This window comes from Dipodomys spectabilis, unplaced genomic scaffold, assembly GCF_019054845.1.
Source record: "Dipodomys spectabilis isolate Male_0828 unplaced genomic scaffold, ASM1905484v1 ptg000046l, whole genome shotgun sequence".
NCBI lineage: Eukaryota > Metazoa > Chordata > Mammalia > Rodentia > Heteromyidae > Dipodomys > Dipodomys spectabilis.
Genome location: NW_024870723.1, coordinates 11,090,939 through 11,113,684, shown reverse-complemented (window position 1 = coordinate 11,113,684; position 22,746 = coordinate 11,090,939). Strand labels below are relative to the sequence as shown.

The following is a 22,746-nucleotide window of genomic DNA, read 5'->3' as shown; positions in this document are numbered from 1 at the left end:
ATCTGAGGATTGAGGTTCAAAGCCAGCCCAGGCAGGAAAGTCCGTGAAACTAAGGGACAGCGCCCAGGCCCAGAGTTCAAGTCCCGCGACTGACCAAAAAGAAAAAAAAGAGTTCAGAGGATCCGGGGCGCCCCCTGCGAAGGGGACAGGTGAAGGCTTGGGCAGCCCGGTCGCCGGGGTGAGCTTAGTCAGGCCGGCAGCCGAGAAGTCCCCGCCCTGAGCGAGGCCCACGCCCTGCAGCCGCTCCCGCCCAACTGCCGCCTGGAGTCCAGACAGCGCACTTGAGGGCGCATGCGCGCGGAGTCCCAGCCCTCCGCGCTGCCACTTCCGGCGCGCTGAGGAAAAGTGGTTCCGGGTCGCTGCTCGGCTCACCGGCCTGCGGCGGGGGCAGGTGACGCTGGCCGGCGCTGACTAGGGTCCCGGAGGCGGGGCTCTGCCGGCAGGTGCGCGGGCCGAGGTTCCGGGACGCCCAGAGCCCCCCCTCCCGCCCCCTTCTGGCGGCCTCGGTCTGTCCCCAAAGCGGCCTGGACGGGCTTAGCCGAGACCCAAGGCGGGGGGCGGTCCCGGGGTTCCGAAAGGCCCGGGTGGGGGCGGAAGAGGGCCGCCCTGGCCCGGGAGTCTGAAGCCTAGAGGTCTGCGGTTCCTTCGTGCGCGACCTCTGCCAGGCCAACCGTTCCGGGGCTCAGTGTCCCTGCTCTGCTGTCAAGCAGGAGAGATGCCGGCTACCTCCCGTCTTTGACTGTCCAAGTAAGGGCGTGGCTAGAGGGGGCCCGCAGGGGTGGGACCCCAACTGTACGGTGGCCGCACCCCTGGACGTTGGGCATCTGTCTGTTGCTCAACTTCGGCGACCTTTTTTTTCCCCCCTCCCTCACCAACTAGCTTAGTCCCAGTCGAGGCTCCACGACCAGCCAGCCCTGGGTCTGGCCAGGTAAACACTGTCAGAACCAACTGAGAAATCAACATCAGCCCTGCGGAACCTTAATCTCAGTCGACTTACTTGGTTTTCCAAGGAGAAGTGAATCGCTATAAGAGATTCCGTTCTTTGTGCCTGTGAAGGAAGCTCATAGATGACAAATTTCACAGGCCAGAGAGCGAGAAGGAGGGTATTCCACTGAGGGTTGTCCTAGTGACAAGTTTCCTTCCTCTACTTAATCTTCTTTCCTCTTCCTCCACTCTTCTCCCCTATCCCCACTCAACATTTTGATCTTGCCCTTAACATTTCATTTCCAACCGATTTTATCTTTGTCTTTACTCAGAACAGAATGCTTTGACCTCCAATAGTTTGCAGATGCTGAAGGTAACATTTTTGAAGAATTGTACAGACTTATCCGATGATCTGAAGTAGCAAGATGTCATCTGTGGACCTGAAAGTAAAACTTTGGTGATCTCCACAAAACATGTAAAGTTAGAATTGAAACCACAGTCTTAGTGTTTTGAACACCATTGATTATCTTGTTAAATATTTGCATAGGAATTTGAGATTTTAGGTAACTGTATCAAACTTAAAGGAAAAGAGCCACAAAGCATTCCCAGAAAAGTTTAAGGGTATATGATACCTGTAATATAAAATACTTTTTTCAAGATTGGGATATCCCCCCCCTCCAAGGAAACAGCTGATTGCAAACAGAATTATTCTGGAACATTAGAATGTTACACTTTTCCCTCTTGTTTGTTACATATGTTTGTGTCTTTGATTTAAAAAGACAGTTCTGTCCTGATTAAATTTATTGAGAGGAGTTAAAAGCATTAAGTCATAATTATTTGATTTTAACCTGGGAGGTTTTATTAAATGTGTCATATGCCATAGCCAACATGGGATAATAAAAAGAACACAAAGTTGAAATCTGTAAGTCAGAACATTCTGTGTCCAACTGCCAGCCCTGCCCCTTTGCCACAGCCTTTAGCAGTTTGCCTCATGTCTTTGGGACTAGATTTCCCTGTCTGTATATGCATCTGAAACACCTTACAACTTTTTAAGTCTTTAGCAATTGTGTCCTGTTATATGTATATTTAAGTTACAAAACTCACTCTTGAAACCTGAAGCTTAACATAACAAGAGTAGAATCTTTCCAATGTTTAACTTAGAGCTATCTTCTCATCTGATTTATAGATACTGAGTGCCATAAGCCTTTGGCCCATATATAAGTGGGAATGCAGCTTGCTTGGATGTGTGAAACTGTTTAGGCACCTTTGTCTGAATCCAGTCATTAAGATCTACTACCCTAGTTCCTTGGTGCAGAATAGCTACATATCGAACATGTTTGCAAAACTAAAGAAGAAAATTGCCGAAGAGACTGCTGTAGCCCAGAGGCCTGGAGGAGCTACTAGGATCCCACGCTCTGTCAGCAAGGAATCTGTAGCCTCTATGGGAGCTGACTCTGGAGATGACTTTGTAAGTATCTTCTTTTGATTTAAATATTTGATAGTATCAGTATCTTTGAAGGGCCATGCTTGGTGGCTCACACCTGTAATCCTAGCTACTCAGGAGGCTGAGATCTAAGGATCACAGTTCAAAGCTAACCCAGGTAGGAAAGTCTGTGAAATTCTTTTTTTTTTAATTGTGAAAATACCATACAAAGGGGTTACAATTACATGGGCAAGATAATGAGTACATTTCTTATCAAGCATTGTTGCCTACTCCTCTGTTTCCCCTTCCCATTCCTTCCCATTTCCCTCCCACCCCACCCCCCAGTCTGCGAAATTCTTAACTCCATTTAATGGCCATAAAACTGGAAATGACACTGTGGCTCAATGTGGTAGAACGCTAGACTTGAGCAGAAAAGCTCAGGGAAAGCTGAGCACCAGTTGCTCACACCTGTAATCCTACCTACTCAGGAGGCTGAGGTCTGAGGATTGTGGTTCAAAGCTAGCTGGAGCAGAAAAGTCTGTAAGACTCTTATCTCCAGTAAACTACTCAGTAAAAAACAGAAGTTGCACTGTGGCTCAGTGGTAGAGCGCTAGCCTCAAGCATAGAGAGGCTCAGGGACCGCACCCAGACCCTAAGTTCAAGCCCCATAATGGACAAAGCAAAAAAGCTCAGGTACAGTGCCCAGGTCCTGAGTTCAAGCTCCACAACTGACAAAAAAAAAAATAGTCCATAAGGGACTCCTCCTAATAAATGTTCTGAAATTGAATAATTATTTCTTACCATTGTAGTTTCTATCTGTACAAAACCGTGCAAATATGATTCTTTACTTTGAGGAGTCATTTTAATAGTGCTTGATTTGTTAATACTAGATAGACTTCATTGGCATATTTTTCTGTTCCACTTTCTGAGCACTGTTCTCACATACTGGTTTTTTCCTTCCATGGTGCAATGTTTACATTTCAATTTATTGAAATGCCTGGGCTTGTTCTACTTGCAGGTACATAGACTTTAAGTCATTGTTGCTTAACAAGGTCTGTGAATGGCGGTCTAGAGTTAATGAGTGCACTCTGTTATTAGGAAACTTGATGGAAAGGTGGCACTAATGACTTAGCATGTCACCTTATTTGTAAAGTACCTTTTGTGTTGGTAAGATTATAAAACACCACAGACTATGCTGTATTAGAGAAGTGTCCTGCTTGAGGATTAAATAATAATATGTCTTCGGCATATTATGGAATCCTTATAAGTCAGATGACTTTGTTGTTGGTGGTGGTCATGGGACTTGAACTGGGCCTGGGCACTGTCCCTCAGCTCTTCAGCTCAAGGTGAGCATTCTACCACTTGAGCCACAGTGCCACTTCTGGTTTTCTGGTAGTTTATTGGAGATAAGAGTCTCACAAACTTTCCTTCCCAAACTGGTTTTGAACCGCAGTCCTCAGATCTCAGCCCCCTGAGTAGCTAGGATTACAGGCGTGAACCACCAGCACCCAGCTCTTCAGATGACTTTTTAGAATATAAGGTTTTATTTATATATATGAATTGATAGATGGTAGATGTAAAAGACTGTATACATATATAATGTGTATGTAAAGTGTAAAGCAAGTTTAGTCCTCATCACTGAAAAACTAATATTAATCATATTGTATGTATAAAGCATAAGGTAAACCTATTGTATAACCAAAGAAATGGAATGTATCAACATTGCCAAAGCCACTAACATGTTGCTTCCCAATTCCCTGCCCTCTCTCCTCCAGGTAACCAAAATATTGTGTCTATCATTGCCTTAGGGTTTTGTTATTGTTGTTGTTGTTGTTGTTCTGTTGTTGTTTTTTGTTTTGTATATGTTTGTGCTTTTGGGTACACGCCAGCCAGTCCTGGGCTTGAACTTAGGGCCTGGGCACTGTCCCTAAGCTTCTTTTGCTCAAGGCTAGTACTCTACCACTTGAGCCACAGTGCCACTTCTGGCTTTTTTCTGTTTATGTGGTACTGAGGAATCGAACCCAGGGTTTCATGCATGCTAGGCAGGCACTCTACCACTAAGCCACATTCCCAGCCCCCAGCTAATCATTTTCTTAGTTTTTAAAACATGACAATTATGTATATACTCATAAATGACTTCTTATTTAACATTGGTTTAGTTTTGTGTGTGTGTGTGTGTGTGTGTACACACACACACACACACACACACACACACACACACACACACACACACACACACACACACACACACACACACACACACACACACACACACACACACACACACACACACACACAAACTCTAGTTCTGGAGCTTGAACTCAAGGCCTGAATGCTGTCCCTGAGTTTTTTTGCTCAAAAATAGTGATCTATTACTTAAGCCATAGCTTCATTTAGCAAAGTCCTAGGGACTTTCCTTCCCAGGCTAGCTTCAAACCATAATCTACAAATCTCAGCCTTCTAAGTAGCCAGGATTAATAGGCATGAGCCATCAGTGCCCAGATTTAATACTGCTTGCTTTGGAGCTTTATAAAAAGATATGCTAGGTGCCATTGTCACACCTATACTCTTAGCTACTCAAAGATCTTAGGATGGAAGTTCAGAGCCAACCCATTTAGCAAAGTCCATAAGACTTTTAATCACCAAAAAGCCGAAGTGGAACTTTAACTCAAGTGGTAGAATGCTAGCCTTGAAGCCTTGAGCAAAACAAGAAAACCTCAGAGATAGTGCCCTGAGCTCAAGTTCCAGTACTGGCATCAAAAAAAAAAAGAAAAGGATATACCATAGTATTCTTGGACTAATTTTTTAAAATACTCAACATGTTTCTAAAATGCTTCTGTGTTGCCCAAATGTGGCTTATTTATTTCCTTTTACTGCTTTATAGGATTCTAGAATTTGAAAGGCTACAGTTTATTTCTGTGTTGTCCCAGTGATAGATATTTGAGTTGTTTCATGATCAGATGAATTCTCCCTCTCCTTTCTTACTCTCTGAATTCTGGGTCATATTACATGCCAGAAGCTATTAGGTTATTGAGGTGGAGCAACATTACAAGATCTGGATTTTCATGGACTCCTTTATCTGTATGTGGACATTCTCTCACTGAGTGAAGAATATGGTCTTGACATTAAATTCTGTAACAGAAACATCCCTTTTCCCTCCATGTTGACATACTAAATGAACTTTGATCTAGAATATATTCCAGACCTAGAAAGTGACCCCAAATCTAAGTTCCTCCCAAGGGAAGACCTCACAAGACCTTTCTAAGGACAGCAGTCTCAGGCCTGCTCTGTTAATTTTTTTTTTTTCATAGTATATAAAGCATTTAGCATAGTACCTGGCTCTTCAGATAAGTATTTCATAATTTAGTTTCTTATGCTGTGACTGCACTTTTAGGGAGCACCTTTTTATTGTGCCACAGGGTGTGTGTGTATGTGTGTGTGTGTATGTGTGTGTGTTGGGGGGAGGTTGCCACAGGGTGTGTGTGTGTGTGTGTGTGTGTGTGTGTGTGTGTGTGTGTGTGTGTGTGTGTGTGTGTGTGTGTGTGTGTGTGTGTGTGTGTGTGTGTGTGTGTGTGTGTGTGTGTGTGTGTGTGTGTTGGGGGGAGGTTGTTTGTTTGCCAGTCCTGGGCTTGAATTGAGGGCCTGGGCACTTGAGCCACAATACCACTTCCGGCTTTTTCTATTTATGTGGTGCTGAGGAATCGAACCCAGGGTTTTATGCATGCTAGGCAAGCATTCTACCACTAAGCCACCTTCCCAGCCCACCACTGTTTTTATTTATTTATTTTATTATCTTTAAATAGTTGTACAAAGAACTTCCCATTCTACAAAACAGTATATGAGTACAAAGTGTCTGACAACACTGTCACCCATCTCTCCTATCCCATCCCCTCTCTCATTTTTTTTCTTTAATTGAGATTAGGTGATTACATAAATTTCACATATTTCACAGTATTGTGGAATAGTGATACTTAGTTAAAGTCACAAACACATCGTAACCTTCACAAAGCAAATTGTCATTATCATGATCTATACAGTTTGTGAATTCTACGAGCTTTTACAATACAAGTTATTTTTTCCACCACTGTTTTTAATACTTAGCACAGCGCTGAGATCTAGCATGTCTCACTCAAGTGGAATCACTTCGACTTAGCAAGCAGGAGGCCTGAGTTCAGACTTTAATACTGCCAAAAATTGTACAATTTTGGTTTGTTTTTGCAGATCTAACAAATATCAATTTCTTTCACCATCATCATAACTCTGTAATAAATCATATTTACTACCACAGTTTTCAAATAAGGATAATAGTTAGCTGGGGAGATGAGTAATTCCTTCAGATTCTTGCAGCTTATAAGCAGGAAAGCTGGGACTTGAACCCAGACCTTAGGACTCCAAAGGCTCTCTTCTCACATGTCCTTTATACTGACTCTTAGTAAGTTTTGGACCGGCAAGTGATTGAAGAGGTTAATAAATATTTAAAATGTGTCTAGAAGCATCCTGCATTTCTTGGCTCAGTTTTCAATGCTCAGTGCTCACTTCCATCTGCAAGCTAACAGTAGCTACTTAAGTATTTCTCACAGCACAACACTTTAATATTAATTCTGCTTCCTTCTTTGTGTGTATGTGTGTGTGATACGAGGTTATGAAATCAGGACCTTTGCTAGGTAGAAATGGGCATGATGGCTCACACCTGTAATCTTAGCTACTCATAAGGCTGAGATCTGAGGATCAAAGTTCAAAGCCAGTCAGGACAAGAAAGTTCATGAAACTCTTATCTGCAATTAACTACCAAAAAACAGAGAAGTGGAGCTGTGACTCAGGGGTTAGGGCACCAGCTTTAGGCAAAAATCTAAAAATGTTATGGCCTGGGAAGGTGGCTCAGTGATAGAGTGCTTGCCTTACATGCATGAGGCCCTGTGTTCAATTCCTCAGAATCACATAAGCAGAAAACACTGCAAGTCGTACTGTGGCTCAAGTAGTAGAGTGCTTACTTTGAGCTGAAGAGCTGAGGGACAGTGCCCAGGCCCAGGCCCCACGATTGAACAAAAAAAATAATGTCATTTTGTCTGTTGTAACTACTTTAACAAAATAAGAATTGATGAAAATATAAGAAAAAAATCTGTAATTTTAAATGGAAAATTATAATTAAATATTTTCCTTTTCTATATTTGAAAACTTCTATATTAAAAAGTAAAAAGAAGCCAGGAATAGTAGCTCACATCTGAAATTACAAATTCCAAGTCTCAGGAAGTTGAGGCAGGACATCTCTAAGCCAGGCTGAGTTATATAGCAAGACCCTAGCTGAGAAAAAGTAGTAAAAATACTTTATATTTTTATATATTTTATTTTTTATTTTTATTTATTTTTTTGCAGGTCCTGGGGCTTGAACTCAGGGCCTGGGCACTGTCCCTGAGCCTCTCTGTGCTCAAGGCTAGTACTCTACCACTTGAGTCACAGTGCCACTTCTGGCTTTTTCTGTTTATATGGTACAAGGGAATCAAACCCAGGGCTTCTTGCATGTTAAGCAAACTAAGTCACATTCCTGGCTCTAAAATGATTTTTTAAGTCACCTATTTCTTACCAATGTGTAGTGCTCATAAACTTCAACATAATCGGGATTTTGTTTTTTATAAAATAAATGTCTTGCTTATATATTGAGCTATGCTGGGCATCAGTGGCTCACACCTGTAATTCTAGCTACTTAGGAGGCTGAGATCTAAAAACCATTTGAAGCCAGCTCAGGTAAATAAGAGTTGGTGAGACTCTTATCTCCTGTTAACCACCAAAAAGCCAGCTGTAGATATGTGACTCAAGTGATAGAGCACTAGTGTTGAGCAAAAAAAGCTAGTGGACAGTGCCTAGACCCTGAATTCAAGCTCCAGTAGGAATACGATAGATAGATAGATAGATAGATAGATAGATAGATGAATGTTAGTGAATGCATGTTTTCTGTTAAAGTCTGTCAAGTCTATGGTATATTTTCAAGACTTAGATTAATATCCCTTTGTTTTACAGCGAGGATAATACAGCTTTGTCAACATGAATGTAGATTTATAGACATAAACAAACCTTAGATTCCTATGGAAAAACCTTTCACATTTTCCCAGGAGTTTAACTTGTAGAAAGGTAAAGTGAAGCCAAGCATGTGGCTCATCCCTGCCATTTCAGCTAGAAGATAGAGGCTTGTGGTTTGAGTCCACAAGCCAATAAAGACTATCTCAAGCTGGCGCTGGTGGCTCATGCCTGTAACCCTAGCTACTCAGGAGGCTCAAGTGGTCCCTTGAGCTTAAGAGCTGAGGGACAGTGCCCAGACCCAGAGTTCAAGCCCCGTGACAAAAAAAAAAAAAAAGACCATCTCAGTCTAACTTGGACATAGTACTGAGTCTTATGGACCCAGCTGTGTATGATGAATGCCAACTGAGACAAGCCCTAGGCAAAAAACATGAGACTCCACCTGAAAAATAACTGAAGCAAAAAGGAAATAAGGGTATGGCTGAAATGTTACAGTACCTGCTTAGCCAGCAAGAGCCTATGAATTCAATCCCCAGTTGCACCAAGAAAGACTTAAAAGAAAGGAAAATGTTGGGGCTGGGAATGTGGCTTAGTGGTAGAGTGCTTACCTACCATGCATGAAGCCATGGGTTCAGTTCCTCAGTACCACATAAACAGAAAAAAGCCAGAAGTGGTGCTGTGTCTCAAGTGGTAGAGTGCTAGCCTTGAGCAAAAAGAAACTCAGGAGCCGGGCGCTGGTGGCTCACGCCTGTAATCCTAGCTACTCAGGATGCTGAGATCTGAGAATCGCGGTTCAAAGCCAGCTCGGGCAGAAGAGACCGTGAGACTCCTATCTCCAATAAACCACCAGAAAACCGGAAGTGGCACTGTAGCTCAAGTGGTAGAGCGCTCGCCTTGAGCTGAAGAGCTGAGGGACAGCGCCCAGGCCCAGAGTTCAAGCCCCACGACCAACAAAAAAAAAAAAAAGAAAGAAACTCAGGGAACAGTGCCCAGGCCCAGAGTTCAAGTTCAGGACTGGCCAAAAAAAAAAAAGGAAAGTGTGGTATAGATACCCAATGGAATTCTATGCTTTCATCAGAATGATATGGCACTGTTTGTAAATGAAAAGGCTTGGAAAAAATTATATTAAGGTAGCCCCAAAGAAACATAGGTTGCATGTTTTCCCTCATTTTTAGTAATTAGAATGTACCTATACATCTACAAGTAAATGCAATAGATGGTAAAATGCAAAAAAAAAAGTATACTTGGACATGATAAATTAAACAGGACTCTAAGCATTCACACAGTGAGAGCAAAGGAAGTATTCTTAGGAGAGGATCACAAAGGCTCAATAGCTATGTGCAAATGATCATATAAAATATGTTTATTGAACTCTCAAGAAATGGAAACAAAGTTTTTTAAATTATTATTTTGCTTTTTGGTTTTCATTTTGTTTTGTTTTCTCCTTAGTCGCTGATTTTGATTTCTCTACCTTTTGATTTATATGTAAGCTTATCTGTTTTGGGGGAGGACAAGAGAGAGCACTGAAATGGTGGCACAAAGGGTGAATAAATGCAGCAGTGATACTCACTGGACTCTGTGTTGAAAATGAACTATACAATTTGTGGGGAAGGGGGTGTCAGGAGAGAAAAACTGGGAGAAAATGAGGGAAGATATGATGTTATTCAAAAAGAAAGATACTCATTATCTGACTTAGGTAACTACAACCCCTCTGTATATCATCTTTACAATATAAATAACTAACTAAATAACAAGGAAAGAAAGTAAGTAGGGAAGAAAGAGGGAGGAAGAGGAAAAAGATTTCTTTTTCATACTATATTCTTGGTATTAATATGATCACAGTGCATTTATTTTCTTTTTAATTTTTATTTTTTATTGTTATTATAAAGGTGATTACAGAGGTCTACTTGGAGTTACATAAGCCAGCTAATGAGTATCATGGTGCATTTATTTGCTGCCATTTGTTCCAAGAGTTTACATACAAAATGATTATGTTCAACATATCATCTCTCTTTAACATTATAGAAGGAGGCAATTTCACTTCCACTTTTTAGGAAGAGGATCTGGAGTCAGTTAGGAAGCCTTTCAATGATCACAATAAGTAACAGTGAAACCAACATGAAATATGACTCTCCCCTTTCTGTCTGGTGCTACAGTCTTACACTGGAAACCTATATGATCTTTCCTGTCTATATCAACAGGCTTCCGATGGAAGCAGCTCCAGAGAAGACCTTTCATCCCAGCTTTTGAGAAGAAATGAACAGATACGAAAATTAGAGGCCCGACTTTCTGGTATGTCTAAAAAGTCATAAATAGCAAACAGCAAGAAACTTACCTTGCCTACCTCTCACACCCTATCACATACCCTTATAGGATAACTTTATAGCTATTTTGACATATCATTTTGATCTTAGCCAGAAAGGAGCAGTTGGTAACCCCTTTGTTCCCCTTTTTTAAATCAGTGGTAAAACTGAACTTGAGTTTTTGTTTGTGTGTTTTTTTAATGTCTCTTTTTTTCTGCTCCTGAGGTTTCTGGCCATGAATATAAAAGGCATTAAAAGTATATATTAGTGGCCAGGCACCGGTGGCTCATGTCTGTAATTCTAACTATTCAGGAGGCTGGGATCTGAGGATCACAGTTTGAAGCCAGCCTGAGCAGAAAAGTGTCATGAGATTCTTATCTCCAATTAAGTATTCAAAAAACCAGCTTTGGCTCAAAGTCGTAGAGTGCTAGCCTTGAGCAAAATTGCTCAGAGACAGCACCCAGGCCCTGAGTTCAAGACCCACAACTGACAGAAAACAAAAGTAGATGTTAGGTAGGCACCCATGACTCAAACTTACAGTCCTCAGGAGGCTGAGATCATGGTTCAAGGTTAGCCTAGGCACAAATTCCTCAAGACTCTTACCTCTAATTAATCAGCCAAAGTTGGAACTGAAGGTGTTGCTCAAGTAGTAGAGTACCTTGAGAGAAAAAGTTAAGAGAGCTTGAGGCTCTTGAATTCAAATCCCAATATTAACACACACACACACAAACACACACACACACACACACACACACACACACACACACAAGAGTAGATAAAGAGATTAATCATGGTGGCTCATGACAGTAAATTTCAAAACTCAAGAGGACAAGGCAAGAGTGTCATGAGTTTGAGGCCATCTTGATCTACATAGGGAGTTCAAAGCCACTCTTGGCTTATATAACAAAACCCTTTCTCAAAAAAATAAATAAATGTAAAATAGATTTGACCATCTTCCACCATTAACATAGCTTACTTTTAGTTAGAGGTAGGAGGTAAGAGACAGGTAATATCTGTAAGAAACAGCTAACAGATACTGGGTTTACCAATTAGCCCAAGAGAAAAGCTGATGCCATGTTGTCACTTGCTCTAGCTTAATGTCACCTGTGCAAGTATTATTCCAGGGTCTTTGGGGCCACTTTTCAGTGTTATTCTAACTTCTGGTTCTGTAGAAGCTGTAATTCTCATTACATCTCTACATAGTTCCCATTATGTCCTTTGCCTGAATAACACATGTTCCTGATAGAGTTGTGAGTTCTTCTGTTTTCTACCAGGGATACATTTTTACTTCATCCTGTGAAGTGGTCCATGGATTCCATGTCTCTTTTTGTCCAGTGGCCGTATGCCCATTTTTATTGACATGAAACCAGTCAACCAAAATTGACCATATTATGCATTAAATATTTGTATACGTGTGGCTATCAAAGGTTCTTAGTTTGCAGCTATCAGCCAGTCTTTGTCCTCAGTATAGCCCTGTTCCCAGTTGTTACTGTCTTGTCACTCAACCATAAATGACATCAATAACAGAGGTAAAAAGTCTTCTTTATTTAATTTTTTGTACATTTTTTATTGTAAAAATGCTGTACAGAGGGGTTACAGTTACATGAGCAAGGCAATGAGTACATTTCCTATTGAGCATTGTTGCCTCTTCCTTTGTTTTCCCCCTACCATCCCTTCCCTCACACCTCCACAACTCCCCTCTCCCCCCCACCCCACCCCAGAAAAAAATCTTATATAATATTGGTAAGATAGTCATAAAGAAGTATGCATTTTCCTTGATGCAGAAAGAATAGTGGACCTTGACTTAAGAAAGAGAGAACAGATAAGAGAGCTGATATTTATTAGCCAGTTTAGCGCCCTGGATATTGTCCTACAGCTTAGTATAAATTACAGTAATAACAAGAGTAGCTACATTTTATTGAATACTGTTTGCCAGGTACTTAAGGTATGAAATACTTTAATATTTCCTTTGAAATAGATACAGAACTAATATTCAGGATTATTAAAGTCCCAGCTAAGGACTGACAGTTAAGATTTGAACTGCTGTCTCCTTTTTTATTGTTATATGGGAACTCAGTTTCTGTGTAGAAAGGTTTCTGTGTAGCTTGTCCAGAAAATTATGAACCTGCCCCCATAAAGGCAGTTCTGTGCTAAAGTGGCAACTGTTGCTCCAACCACTGTTAGTCAGTTGGGTAAGCTATAAGGAAGCTTTTATTGTGTCGTCTTCATCTGTCCTGGTGTAATTCCAAAAAGGTAAGGAAACATTGAGACTAAATAAATAAATAAATAAAACCTAAGTGTTGAACCTGGGCTGGTGGCTTATGCCTATAATCCTAGCTACTCAGAAGGCTGAGATTTGAGGATTGAAATTCAAAGTTGAACTTGGGCTGGTGGCTTATGCCTATAATCCTAGCTACTCAGGAGGCTGAGATTTGAGGGTTGAAATTCAAAACTAGGCCGGGGCCAGTGGCTCATGCCTGTAATCCTAACTACTCAAGAGGCTGAAATCTGAGGATCTCGGTTCAAAGCCAGCCCGGGCAGGAAAGTCTATGAGAAACTCTTACTTCCAATAAACCACTAGAAAACTGAAAATGGTGCTGTGGCTCAAGTGGTAGAGCACTCGCCTTGAGCTGAAGAGCGCAGGGACAGTGCCCAAGCCCAGAGTTCAAGCCCCACAACCGACCGAAAAACAAAACCAAAAAAACATTTAAAAAAGCCAGGCTGGGCAGAAAAATCTGAGTCTCTCAGATTTGGATGAGGCTTATCATCCATTAACCAGTAAAAAGTTATAAGTGGAAGAACTCTAAACCAAGAGAAAACCCCAGAACACCCCACTAAGTATTGAGATGATAATGTGTTTTTCATAGCAAGACATTTCTGATGACTACAGCTCTATAAAGGCTGAACAAATCTGCCTGTTTGTATTCACTGTTTATACCATGAATAGTTTGTACTATACCTGTTTGCCTATGTCATCCATTGTTACGGGAGGCTATCTGCCTAGCTTTCCTTAACAGACTGGTTTTCAAGTTGAGAAAATCATCATCATTTTCACTCATTATTTGTTTAATTAACTTCCTTTCCTGATGTTTGTCCATTCCTGGTATGTGCATCATCCTCCTCACCCAAGACTATGCTGAACAGGTCCGAAACTTACAGAAGATAAAAGAGAAGCTTGAAATTGCATTAGAAAAACACCAGGATTGTACGTATTTTTTTACTGCTTTTTTTCAATCTTTTCAGGCTTTATCTTTGAAATGAAACAGTAGTGTTTTGTTAAGTTTGCCCATTGTCAGAACTTGTACCTTTATGGTGTTCTTCATGAGACTGATTTATCATTTGTCTACTATTTCTTAAGTAGAAACTTGTACTTCTGTTGTTTTGTGGGAGGGGTTGTCATGTGTTTCATCGTGTCTCCATCCAGCCGAACCTCTTATTGGCTGCCATATATTTCAGTAAAATCTGATGCCTGGCCATTGGGTCTAGATAAGGAGATGCTGGTAGTTGTAGCTGCATTACTAACATGTGGAGTTCCCGGACAAAGCTCTACTGCCACTTCCACCCCCTTCTTCCAAGAATAGAACATCTAAGTCAGCTGTGTTCCTTTGGGTACTCTCCAAGAAACATGCTATTAAAATGCAAAGCTATAATTTTATTGATATACATTAAACAAACTTTTAAGAAAAATGAATTACAAACAACTTTGTTTTTCTTTGTTTTGATTTTTGATTTAGTTTTTAATTCTGATAACAGGGTAGTAACTGGCACTTAGCAACCACATTGGTGTTTTCTGGTAATCTATCTAAAATGTTTTGTCATTGTACCGCTTAAAATGTTACCTTTTGGCATCTTCCTACATATATACATTTTGCTATTATTGAAAACAAAAGCAAGGACCCTAACAAGCAAACCAAGTTTTGGAACATAGAGATGGAACAGGATTTTCCTAGTCGTTTAGTTCACTTAGATGCCCTTGGCCTTTTTGTTGGTGACATTTGCAAATCACATGGGCTGTTTGTCATGCTATTGCTAAAATATTTCCATATCTCAAATAGAGCCTCTTTGTTAACAGCATCCATGCGGAAATTTCAAGAGCAGAATGAGACATTCCAAGCCAACAGAGCCAAAATGGCAGAAGGACTGGCTTTGGCATTAGCCAGAAAGGACCAGGTATTTCATATGTGGCATTGCCCAAGACTGGTGAAAGGATTTTACTTAGTTCAATGATGTAGAAAATTATGTTATAAATAGAAAATACCTTCAACCTAGCAGGAAAGAAATGCTGTACAAAATAGGTTGGTTTTTCTTTTTTTGTTTTTGTTTTTGTCTGTCATGGGACTTGGCTGTGGGGCCTGGGTGCTGTCCCTGAGCTCTTTTGCTCAAGGCTAGTGCTTTACCATTTTGAGCCAAGTGCCACTGCCCACTTCAAGTTTTCTGGTACTTAATTGGAGATAAAAGTCTCACAAACTTTCTACCTGGGCTGGCTTTGAACTGCGATCCTCAGATCTCAACTTCCTGAGTTGCTAGGATTACAGGTGTGAACTACCAATGCCTAGCAATGCAAAAAATATTTTTGGTTATTTTTTGTTTTTGTTTTGCCAGTCCTGGAGCTTGAACTCCGGGCCTGGGTACTGTCCCTGAGCTGCTTTTGCCCAAGGCTAGCACTCTACCACTTGACACAGCCAACATCTGGCTTTTTTGAGTAGTTTATTGGAGATAAGAGCCTCTCCTCCCCTCCCCTCCCCTCTTCTTTTCTGCCTGGGTGCCACCAGCACCCGTCTGTGCAGTTTTTTGGTTTTTTTTTTTTTTGGGGGGGGGGGTCCGGTCATGGGGCCTGAACTCTGAGCCTGGGCGCTGTCCCTCAGGTCTTCAGCTCAAGGCTAGCGCTCTACCACTGAGCCACCTTCCCAGCCCCTTCTGTGCAGTTTTTTAATGTTTCTTTTGTTCTTATAAAGTCAGATTTGACTGTTGTAACCACTAAATGTGTCTAGAACATGAGTTACATTCTCTGCATCTGTGCAATGTTGTAAAATGGGAGGGAAATCTGTAATCTCCAGAGAGCCTGTACCTTGAACCTACATCCCCAGATACCTTCCAGTGATAGTGGAGAGCTTATCATGTGCTTAGCTCTTTTAACCTCTACCAAAAGTGTCCTTCAGCCCAGCTAACTAGACTGAGGGGAACTTGTGAATCTCCCCAGAACCATCCACTGAAAGATGCTGGATGCATGGCAGCAAGAATTGGAAATAGTGTTGTTATTGGCTGTTAATTACAAGTATGTTTAGCCTGAGACAACCAATGGCTAAATATTGATATGCATCAATATTTGTAATGATGCTGATTGTAACAATACTCCTGATTTTAATAAGATAGTCAATTACGTTTCATTTGAGAAAACATACAGGGCTGAGAAGGTAGCTTAGTGATAAAGTGCTTGACTAGCATGCATGAAGTCCTGAGTTCGATTCCTCAGTACCACATAAACAGAAAAGGCCAGAAGTGGCATTGTGGCTCAAGTGATAGAGTGGTAGCCTTGAGCAAAAGATCAGGGATAGTACCCAGACCTTGAGTTCAAGCCCCAGGACTGGCCAAAAAAAAGAAAAAGAAAACATATAGCCAGGCACTGGTAGCTCACTCCTGTAATCCTAATCAGGAGACTAAAATCTGAGGATTGCAGTTCAAAGCCAGCCCAGGCAGGAAAGTCTGTGAGACTCTTTTTTTTTGTCGGTCATGGGGCTTGTACTCTGGGCTTGGGCACTGTCCCTCAGATCTTCAGCTCAAGGCTAGGGCTCTACCCCTTGAGCCACATTACCACTTCTGGTTTTCTGGTGGTTTATTGAAGATAAGAGTCTCACGGACTTTCCTGCCTGGGCTGGCTTTGAACCACGATCCTCAGATCTCAGCCTCCTGAGTAGCTAGGATTACAGGTGTGAGCCACTGACACCCTGCTGTGAGACTCTTATCTCCAATTAACCACCAGAAAATTATTAGTGGTGCTGTGGCTCAAGTGGTAGAGCACTAGCCTTGAGCTGAAGAGCTCAGGGACAGTACCCAGGCTCAGAGTTCAAGACCCATGACTGACCAAAATAAATAAAAAATAATAAATAAATAAATTTGATCTTCTATAGATGGAATAGTTGGTTTATTTTAAATGTATATTTGTCGTCAAGTGTGGTGATTCATGGCCTGTAATCCTAGCTACTTAAGAAGCAGATATCAGGAGGATTGTGGGGTTTGTGTAGCCCTAGCTCAACTGACAAACCAGATGTGGTGGTACAATTCTTGTAACAATTTAGCAATTCAATAACATCTATACCTAAAATATAACTAAAGCAAAAAAGAAAGGAGGGTGTGGCTCAAGTGGTAGAGTACCTGCCTATCAAGTGCAAGTCCCATCGCCTAGCTAGTTCAAACTTGCTCCAAAAACTCCAAAAGCATAAACTGTCTATTTGTCAACTAGGACATTGCTAGTTAGAAAGAATGTCATTCACAGATAAATCTTAGATAAATATGGTATGAATATTTATAAGAAAATCTGATGGGCACCAGTGGCTCACACCATAATCCTAGCTACTCTAGCGACTGAAATGTAAGGATCATGGTTCAGGAAAGTACTTGAGGCTTTTATCTCCAGTTAATCACCAAAAAGCTTAGCTCCACTAGCCAAGTGATATCCTTGGGCAGAAAAGTTCAGGGACAGCACCTAGGCCCTGAGTTCAAACCACAGTACTGCTACTCCCCCTCCCCAAAAAGTAAAATAATCAAAGAAAATCTAAGGTTATACAATCAGAACATGTCTTTTGTACCATGTATTTTACCCCTACTTTACAGCTTGTGAATAAAGGGCATAGAATCCCTTTTCCTTTCCTCTCTACCAGAAAACAGAAAGCATATTGTACATGAATACAAGAGGGAAAATAATTAGTACTGCTGACAGTACTCTCTGACGCTCTCAGTAAATTAATTTCTGGATATCATTTGAAGAGTGACCCACCTAAGTGGCTCCAGCTGCTGTTCCCACAGAATACCATGCTCATGGGAGAGTACTGTGAATAAGCAGAAATAAGCTTTCTTTAGCTACCCTGCCTAGAAGTCTGTAGACTAAGCCCGTGTCAGAGCTTTATATAAAGTTCATTGTCTTTTCCACTTGGGACTTGCCTTCTGTGATATTAAACCAAAGTTATGTAGGTTGATTTGGGTTTGTTTTTTTTGCGTTTGGGCTTTTTTCATTGATGGCTATTGGGTATTTTTTGTTTTCTGGAAGCCATATTAGTACAGCTATTCTTCCCTAAAAACTGGACTTACTTAAATTTTGATTTGTTTTAGGAATGGTCAGAAAAGATGGATCAACTTGAAAAGGTTAGTTTATCTCTGTTTTTGTCTCATGTTAGTCTTATCTTGGGGGTTTGGAAATGTTCTCTCCAGTAACCACTGTACGGTACTGATCGCAGAACCACCTGTTGGAAGTAGGGCACTATGTGATTAGAACTGCCATAATGGCTCCTGGCCTGCTCTTTCTTTCTTTTTTTTTTTTTTTTTTGTCAGTAGTGGGGCCTGAACTCTGGGCTTGGGTGCTGTCCCTCAGCTCTTCAGCTCAAGGCTAGTACTCTACTACTTGAGTCCAGAGCGCCACTTCCGACTTTTTCTGCTTATGTGGGTGCTGAAGAATTGAATGCAGGGTCTCATGCATGCAAGGCAAGCACTCTACCACTGAGCCACATTCCCACCCCTCTTATTCTTTCTTGAAGGATATGCTGGATGTCTTTTTTTTTATTGTCAGTCATGGGGCTTGAACACAGGCCTGAGCACTGTCCCTCAGCAATTCAGCTCAAGAATAGCACTCTACCACTTGGGCCACAGCATCACGTCTGGTTTTCTGGTGGTTTATTGGAGACAACAGTTTCACGGTTTTTCCTGCCCAGGCTGGCTTTGAACTATGATCCTCAGATCTCAGCCTAGGATTACAGGCATGAGCCACTGATACCCAGCTTGTGCTGGATATCTTTTGCTTACTACTCTGGATGGTCTCCCCAGTTCCCTTTTTCTGTGGACCTAAAGGCTGATCACTACTACATCAACATGGCTTGGTATCCTCTGGCTTCTGATTGGGTGCAGCCAGCAGGGAACACTGGAAGAGTTCTGCATGGAAGAAGCATGCATGTGATCAGAATACTTAGTCCCCAACTGTGTCCACATAGGCTCCCTTCATGTTCTTTGGTTTCCTGGCCAAAAATCACAGTTTCAGTTGGAGCTTTGGTTCATGGGGTCCTTTTGACATGATTTTTCTCTGTCTGAATTTCTTGTAACCTCTTCGTCTGTTTGGCACTTTCCACCCAACAGTTACTAGCATAAAATCTCTCTTTTTTATTTTTGTTTATGTGGTACCAAGAAATTGAACCCCGGGCCTCAGCATGCTAGGCTAGCATTCTTACCAGTAAGCCACATTCCCAACCCAAAGTCTCTCTCCTTACCTGGCTCTCAATTTTGATAAAACCCTTTATTAACCCATCCTCAGGATACCAAATCTGAGTTTAGTATCTGTTTCTGTTGGGGCCCTGACTGGTCCTGTGGAAAATTGAGACTATTTCCTGATAAATCAAGAGGGACCAGAGCATTTCTCAGAGCTCAATGTTGAACAGATAAGAGACACTTTTGGATAGACACAGATGAGATGAGTATTCTAAGATCATTGTTCCAGTCTGGGCTATACAGCCAAATTCAAAGCCAGCTAGGGCAAAAAATAGTGAGATCACCCCTTCCATCTTAACCAATAGCTGGGCATGGTGAAGCATACCTATATCTCAGCAATGCAGAAAGCATAAATAGGAGATTTGTACAGTCCAGCCTAGACATTAACACAAGACTCTATCTAAAACTAAAAATTAAAAAGGAGCTACTGAGGAGGCTGAGATATGAAGATGGTAGTTCAAAGCCAGCCCAGGCAGGAAAGTCTGTGAGACTCTTACCTTTAGTTAAAAACTCAGAAAGCCAGTAGTAGAGCTGTGGTTCAAGTTGTAGAGCACTAACCTTGAGCAAAAAATGTCAGGAACAAGGGCTGGGAAGGTGGCTCAGTGGTAGAGCACTTGCCTTGCAAGCCTGAGGCCCTGGGTTCGATTCCTTAGCACTACATAAGCAAAAACAAAAAAGCCGGAAGTGGCGGAGGTAGAGTGCTAGCCTTGAGCTGAAGATCTGAGGGACAGCGCCCAGGCCTAGAGTTCAGGGCCCAAGACCGGACCAAAAAAACAAAATGTCAGGAACAGTGCTCAGGCCCTGAGTTCAAGCCTCAGAACTGACACACACTCACAAACATACACAAACCCTAAAGCAAGCCAGGCATTGGTGGCTCACTTACACAATCCTAGCACTGGGCAGTGAAGTTCAAAAGACCTTATCTCAAAAATAACCAGTAAAAGACCCAAGTGGTAGAGCATCTGCTAACAAGCAGGAGGCCCTGAATTCAAGCCCAAGTACCACCAGAAAAGAAAAAACAGAATATACTTGTGTAATACTATAATTGCCTAAGTTGTTATCTTCTTCCATATAGGAAAAAAGGTTTCTGACAGCTCAGTTGCAAGAAGTGAAGAACCAGAGTTTGAATCTTTTCCAAAAGAGGGATGAAATTGATGAACTAGAGGGGTTCCAGCAACAAGAACTAAGTAAACTAAGGCACATGGTATGCATTTTTATTTTAGAAGATAATAATTAATAACACTAAAAGGTAGTAAATGCTGACTATTCTTGATTTTTATTAATCATCATTCTTTTAATTACTGATATACACACCCCATAGGCTTCACTTTTCATCACATATTTATGAAAATGAAATACTTGTTTGAGCTATATTTCCTTTACCATTTGTTTGTTTTGAGTATTAGGGATATAAGCTCCCTTATAATTCCACAAAATGTTATGAAAGTTGGACTATTTTTAAAAGTATATTTATTAGTAGGAGCCTAACGAAACTTTATGTCTTTGTGTCAGCTTTTAAAAAAAGAAGAATGTCTAGAGAAAGTGGAACAAGAGTTGGAAGCACGAACCAGAGAACTTAATCGCACTCAGGAAGAGTTGGAGACTTCCAATCAGATGTCATCAGACTTAAGCAACAAGCTAGAAGAATTACAGAGATACTACTCTTCGCTGGAAGATCAGAGGTTCTTGCTTGGTCTGTGGGGCCCCTGGGCAGAGGTGTAGCTCTGGCTGTAGCCAGCCCACCTATTCCCATTGTTCATTGTAACCCTTTTTACTTTCCGCTCTGGCAGAGATGTCCACCTATCCATATCTGCCTTAGGCTCAGGTGTGCTGTCCCATCTCTCACCTTCACTGACTAACCGCAGGTCCATTTCAGTCCTACTAAGCAATCCAGTCTGGTTTTAGGTTTAAAGTTATTGAGTAATCCAAGGCAGATGAAGATTTCATGCTTAAATCAGGGTAGGCATTTTTTCATGGGGCTTCTTCTTCAGAGAAAGCCATGAAATCTTTTCCATTTATAAACCTTTTATGTAGCTAATAATGTTGTTTGCAGCTTAACATGTAAGGGACCATCTGCATTTTTCCTTTGGAAAGTGTTTCATAGGTGAGGTATCCAAATTTGTTCTTTGTCTGATTTCTTTCAATGAAGAGATCATGTGACAGCTTTACAAGCTGGAGCAGAAAATAAGATCATAGCCCTGGAACAAAAGGAACAAGAGCTTCAAGCAGTCATTCAGCAGCTTTCCATGGATTTGCAGAAGGTAAAAATAACGGACAAACAGTGGTACTGCCTACCTAGGATTCATGAATAAGTTGCTGAAATGCATATTCTCTTGTATTCTATATTGTACTACTGCTTTAGGCAGAGGGGAGCAGCTCCCTAGTGCCTAGGATTTTTTTTTTTTTTTGGGGTCCAGTCGTAGGCCTGAACTCTGGGTCTGGGTGCTGTCCCTCAGCTCTTCAGTTCAAGGCTAGTGCTCTACCACTTGAGCTACAGCACCACTTCTGGCTTTTCTTTTTTTCCTGCTTATGTGGTGCTGAGGAATCGAACCCAGGGCCTCATGCATGCAAGGCAAGCACTCTACCACTGAGCCACCTTCCCAACCCCATGCCCAGGATTTTTGAGGCTTGATGTTACATGCTTATAGTCCCAGCTACTAGAAAGGATGAGGCCAGAGGAGGAACATGGCAAGAACCTATCTACCAAGGAGAAGGAGAAGGAGAAGGAGGAAGACGACAACAGTATTGTCTTAATAGAATTTTCAAGGCACATTATGGATGTATTATTTTTATTTGGTTTAGAGATGAGATCTCACTAAATTGTCCAATTCACAAACCACCTACCCCAGTTTCCCAAGTAGCTGAAATAATAGACATAAACCATGGTACCTAATAAAAGCATGCCAGGTACCAGAGGCTCACGCCTGTAATTGGAGCTACATAGGGGACTGAAGCCCTGAGTTCAAACCCCAGGATTGACACTAAAGTAATCATAATAATAAGCATTTGTTCAACTCAGTTTTGTTTGTTTTTGTTTTGTTTGATTTTGTGCTGGTCCTGTGGCTTGAGCTTAAGGCCTACATGCTGTCCCTGAGCTAGCATTCTGCCACTTAAGCCATAGCTCCATTTTTGGCATTTTGGCATTTTATTGGAGTTGAGTCTCACAGACTTTCTTATCAGGGCTGGCTTTGAATGGCAGTTCTTAGATTTCAGCCTCCTGAGTAGCTCGGATTATAGGTATAAGCCCCTGACACCAATTCCACATGTATCTTAGGGGACTGGGAGTGTAGCCCAGTAATAGAGCACCTGTCTCGCATGTATGAGGCTCTTGGTTCAACCATAGCACCACTAACAAAAAGAAAAATCATTTACATCACCGGGTACCAGTGGCTCCTGTATGCAATCTTAGCTATTCACAAAGGTATAACCTAAAGGATTAAGGTTCAAAGTCAGCCTGAGCAGAAAAGTTCTTAAGACTTTACCTCCAGCCAGGCACTGGTGGCTCACACCTGTAATCCTAGCTACTCAGGAGATTGAAATCTGAGAATCAAGCTTCAAAACCAGTCCTGGGAGGAAAGTCTGTGAGACCTTTATCTCCAATTAGCTACCAGAAAA

At 41.5% G+C, this 22,746-nt stretch overlaps 1 protein-coding gene across 1 annotated transcript in view; it reads left to right on the top strand.

The window, feature by feature from the left end:
- Positions 1-647: 647 nt before the first annotated feature.
- Golga1 (golgin A1) overlaps positions 648-22,746 on the top strand; it is a 52,135-nt gene continuing 30,036 nt past the window's right edge. Inside the window, exons 1-9 of the mRNA XM_042678704.1 lie at positions 648-747; positions 2,111-2,392; positions 10,561-10,651; positions 13,793-13,867; positions 14,735-14,832; positions 17,989-18,021; positions 20,207-20,335; positions 20,644-20,813; positions 21,281-21,392. Coding sequence (XP_042534638.1) covers positions 2,258-2,392; positions 10,561-10,651; positions 13,793-13,867; positions 14,735-14,832; positions 17,989-18,021; positions 20,207-20,335; positions 20,644-20,813; positions 21,281-21,392 — 843 coding nt within the window. The 5' untranslated portion in view covers positions 648-747; positions 2,111-2,257. The remainder of the gene's footprint in view (positions 748-2,110; positions 2,393-10,560; positions 10,652-13,792; positions 13,868-14,734; positions 14,833-17,988; positions 18,022-20,206; positions 20,336-20,643; positions 20,814-21,280; positions 21,393-22,746) is intronic.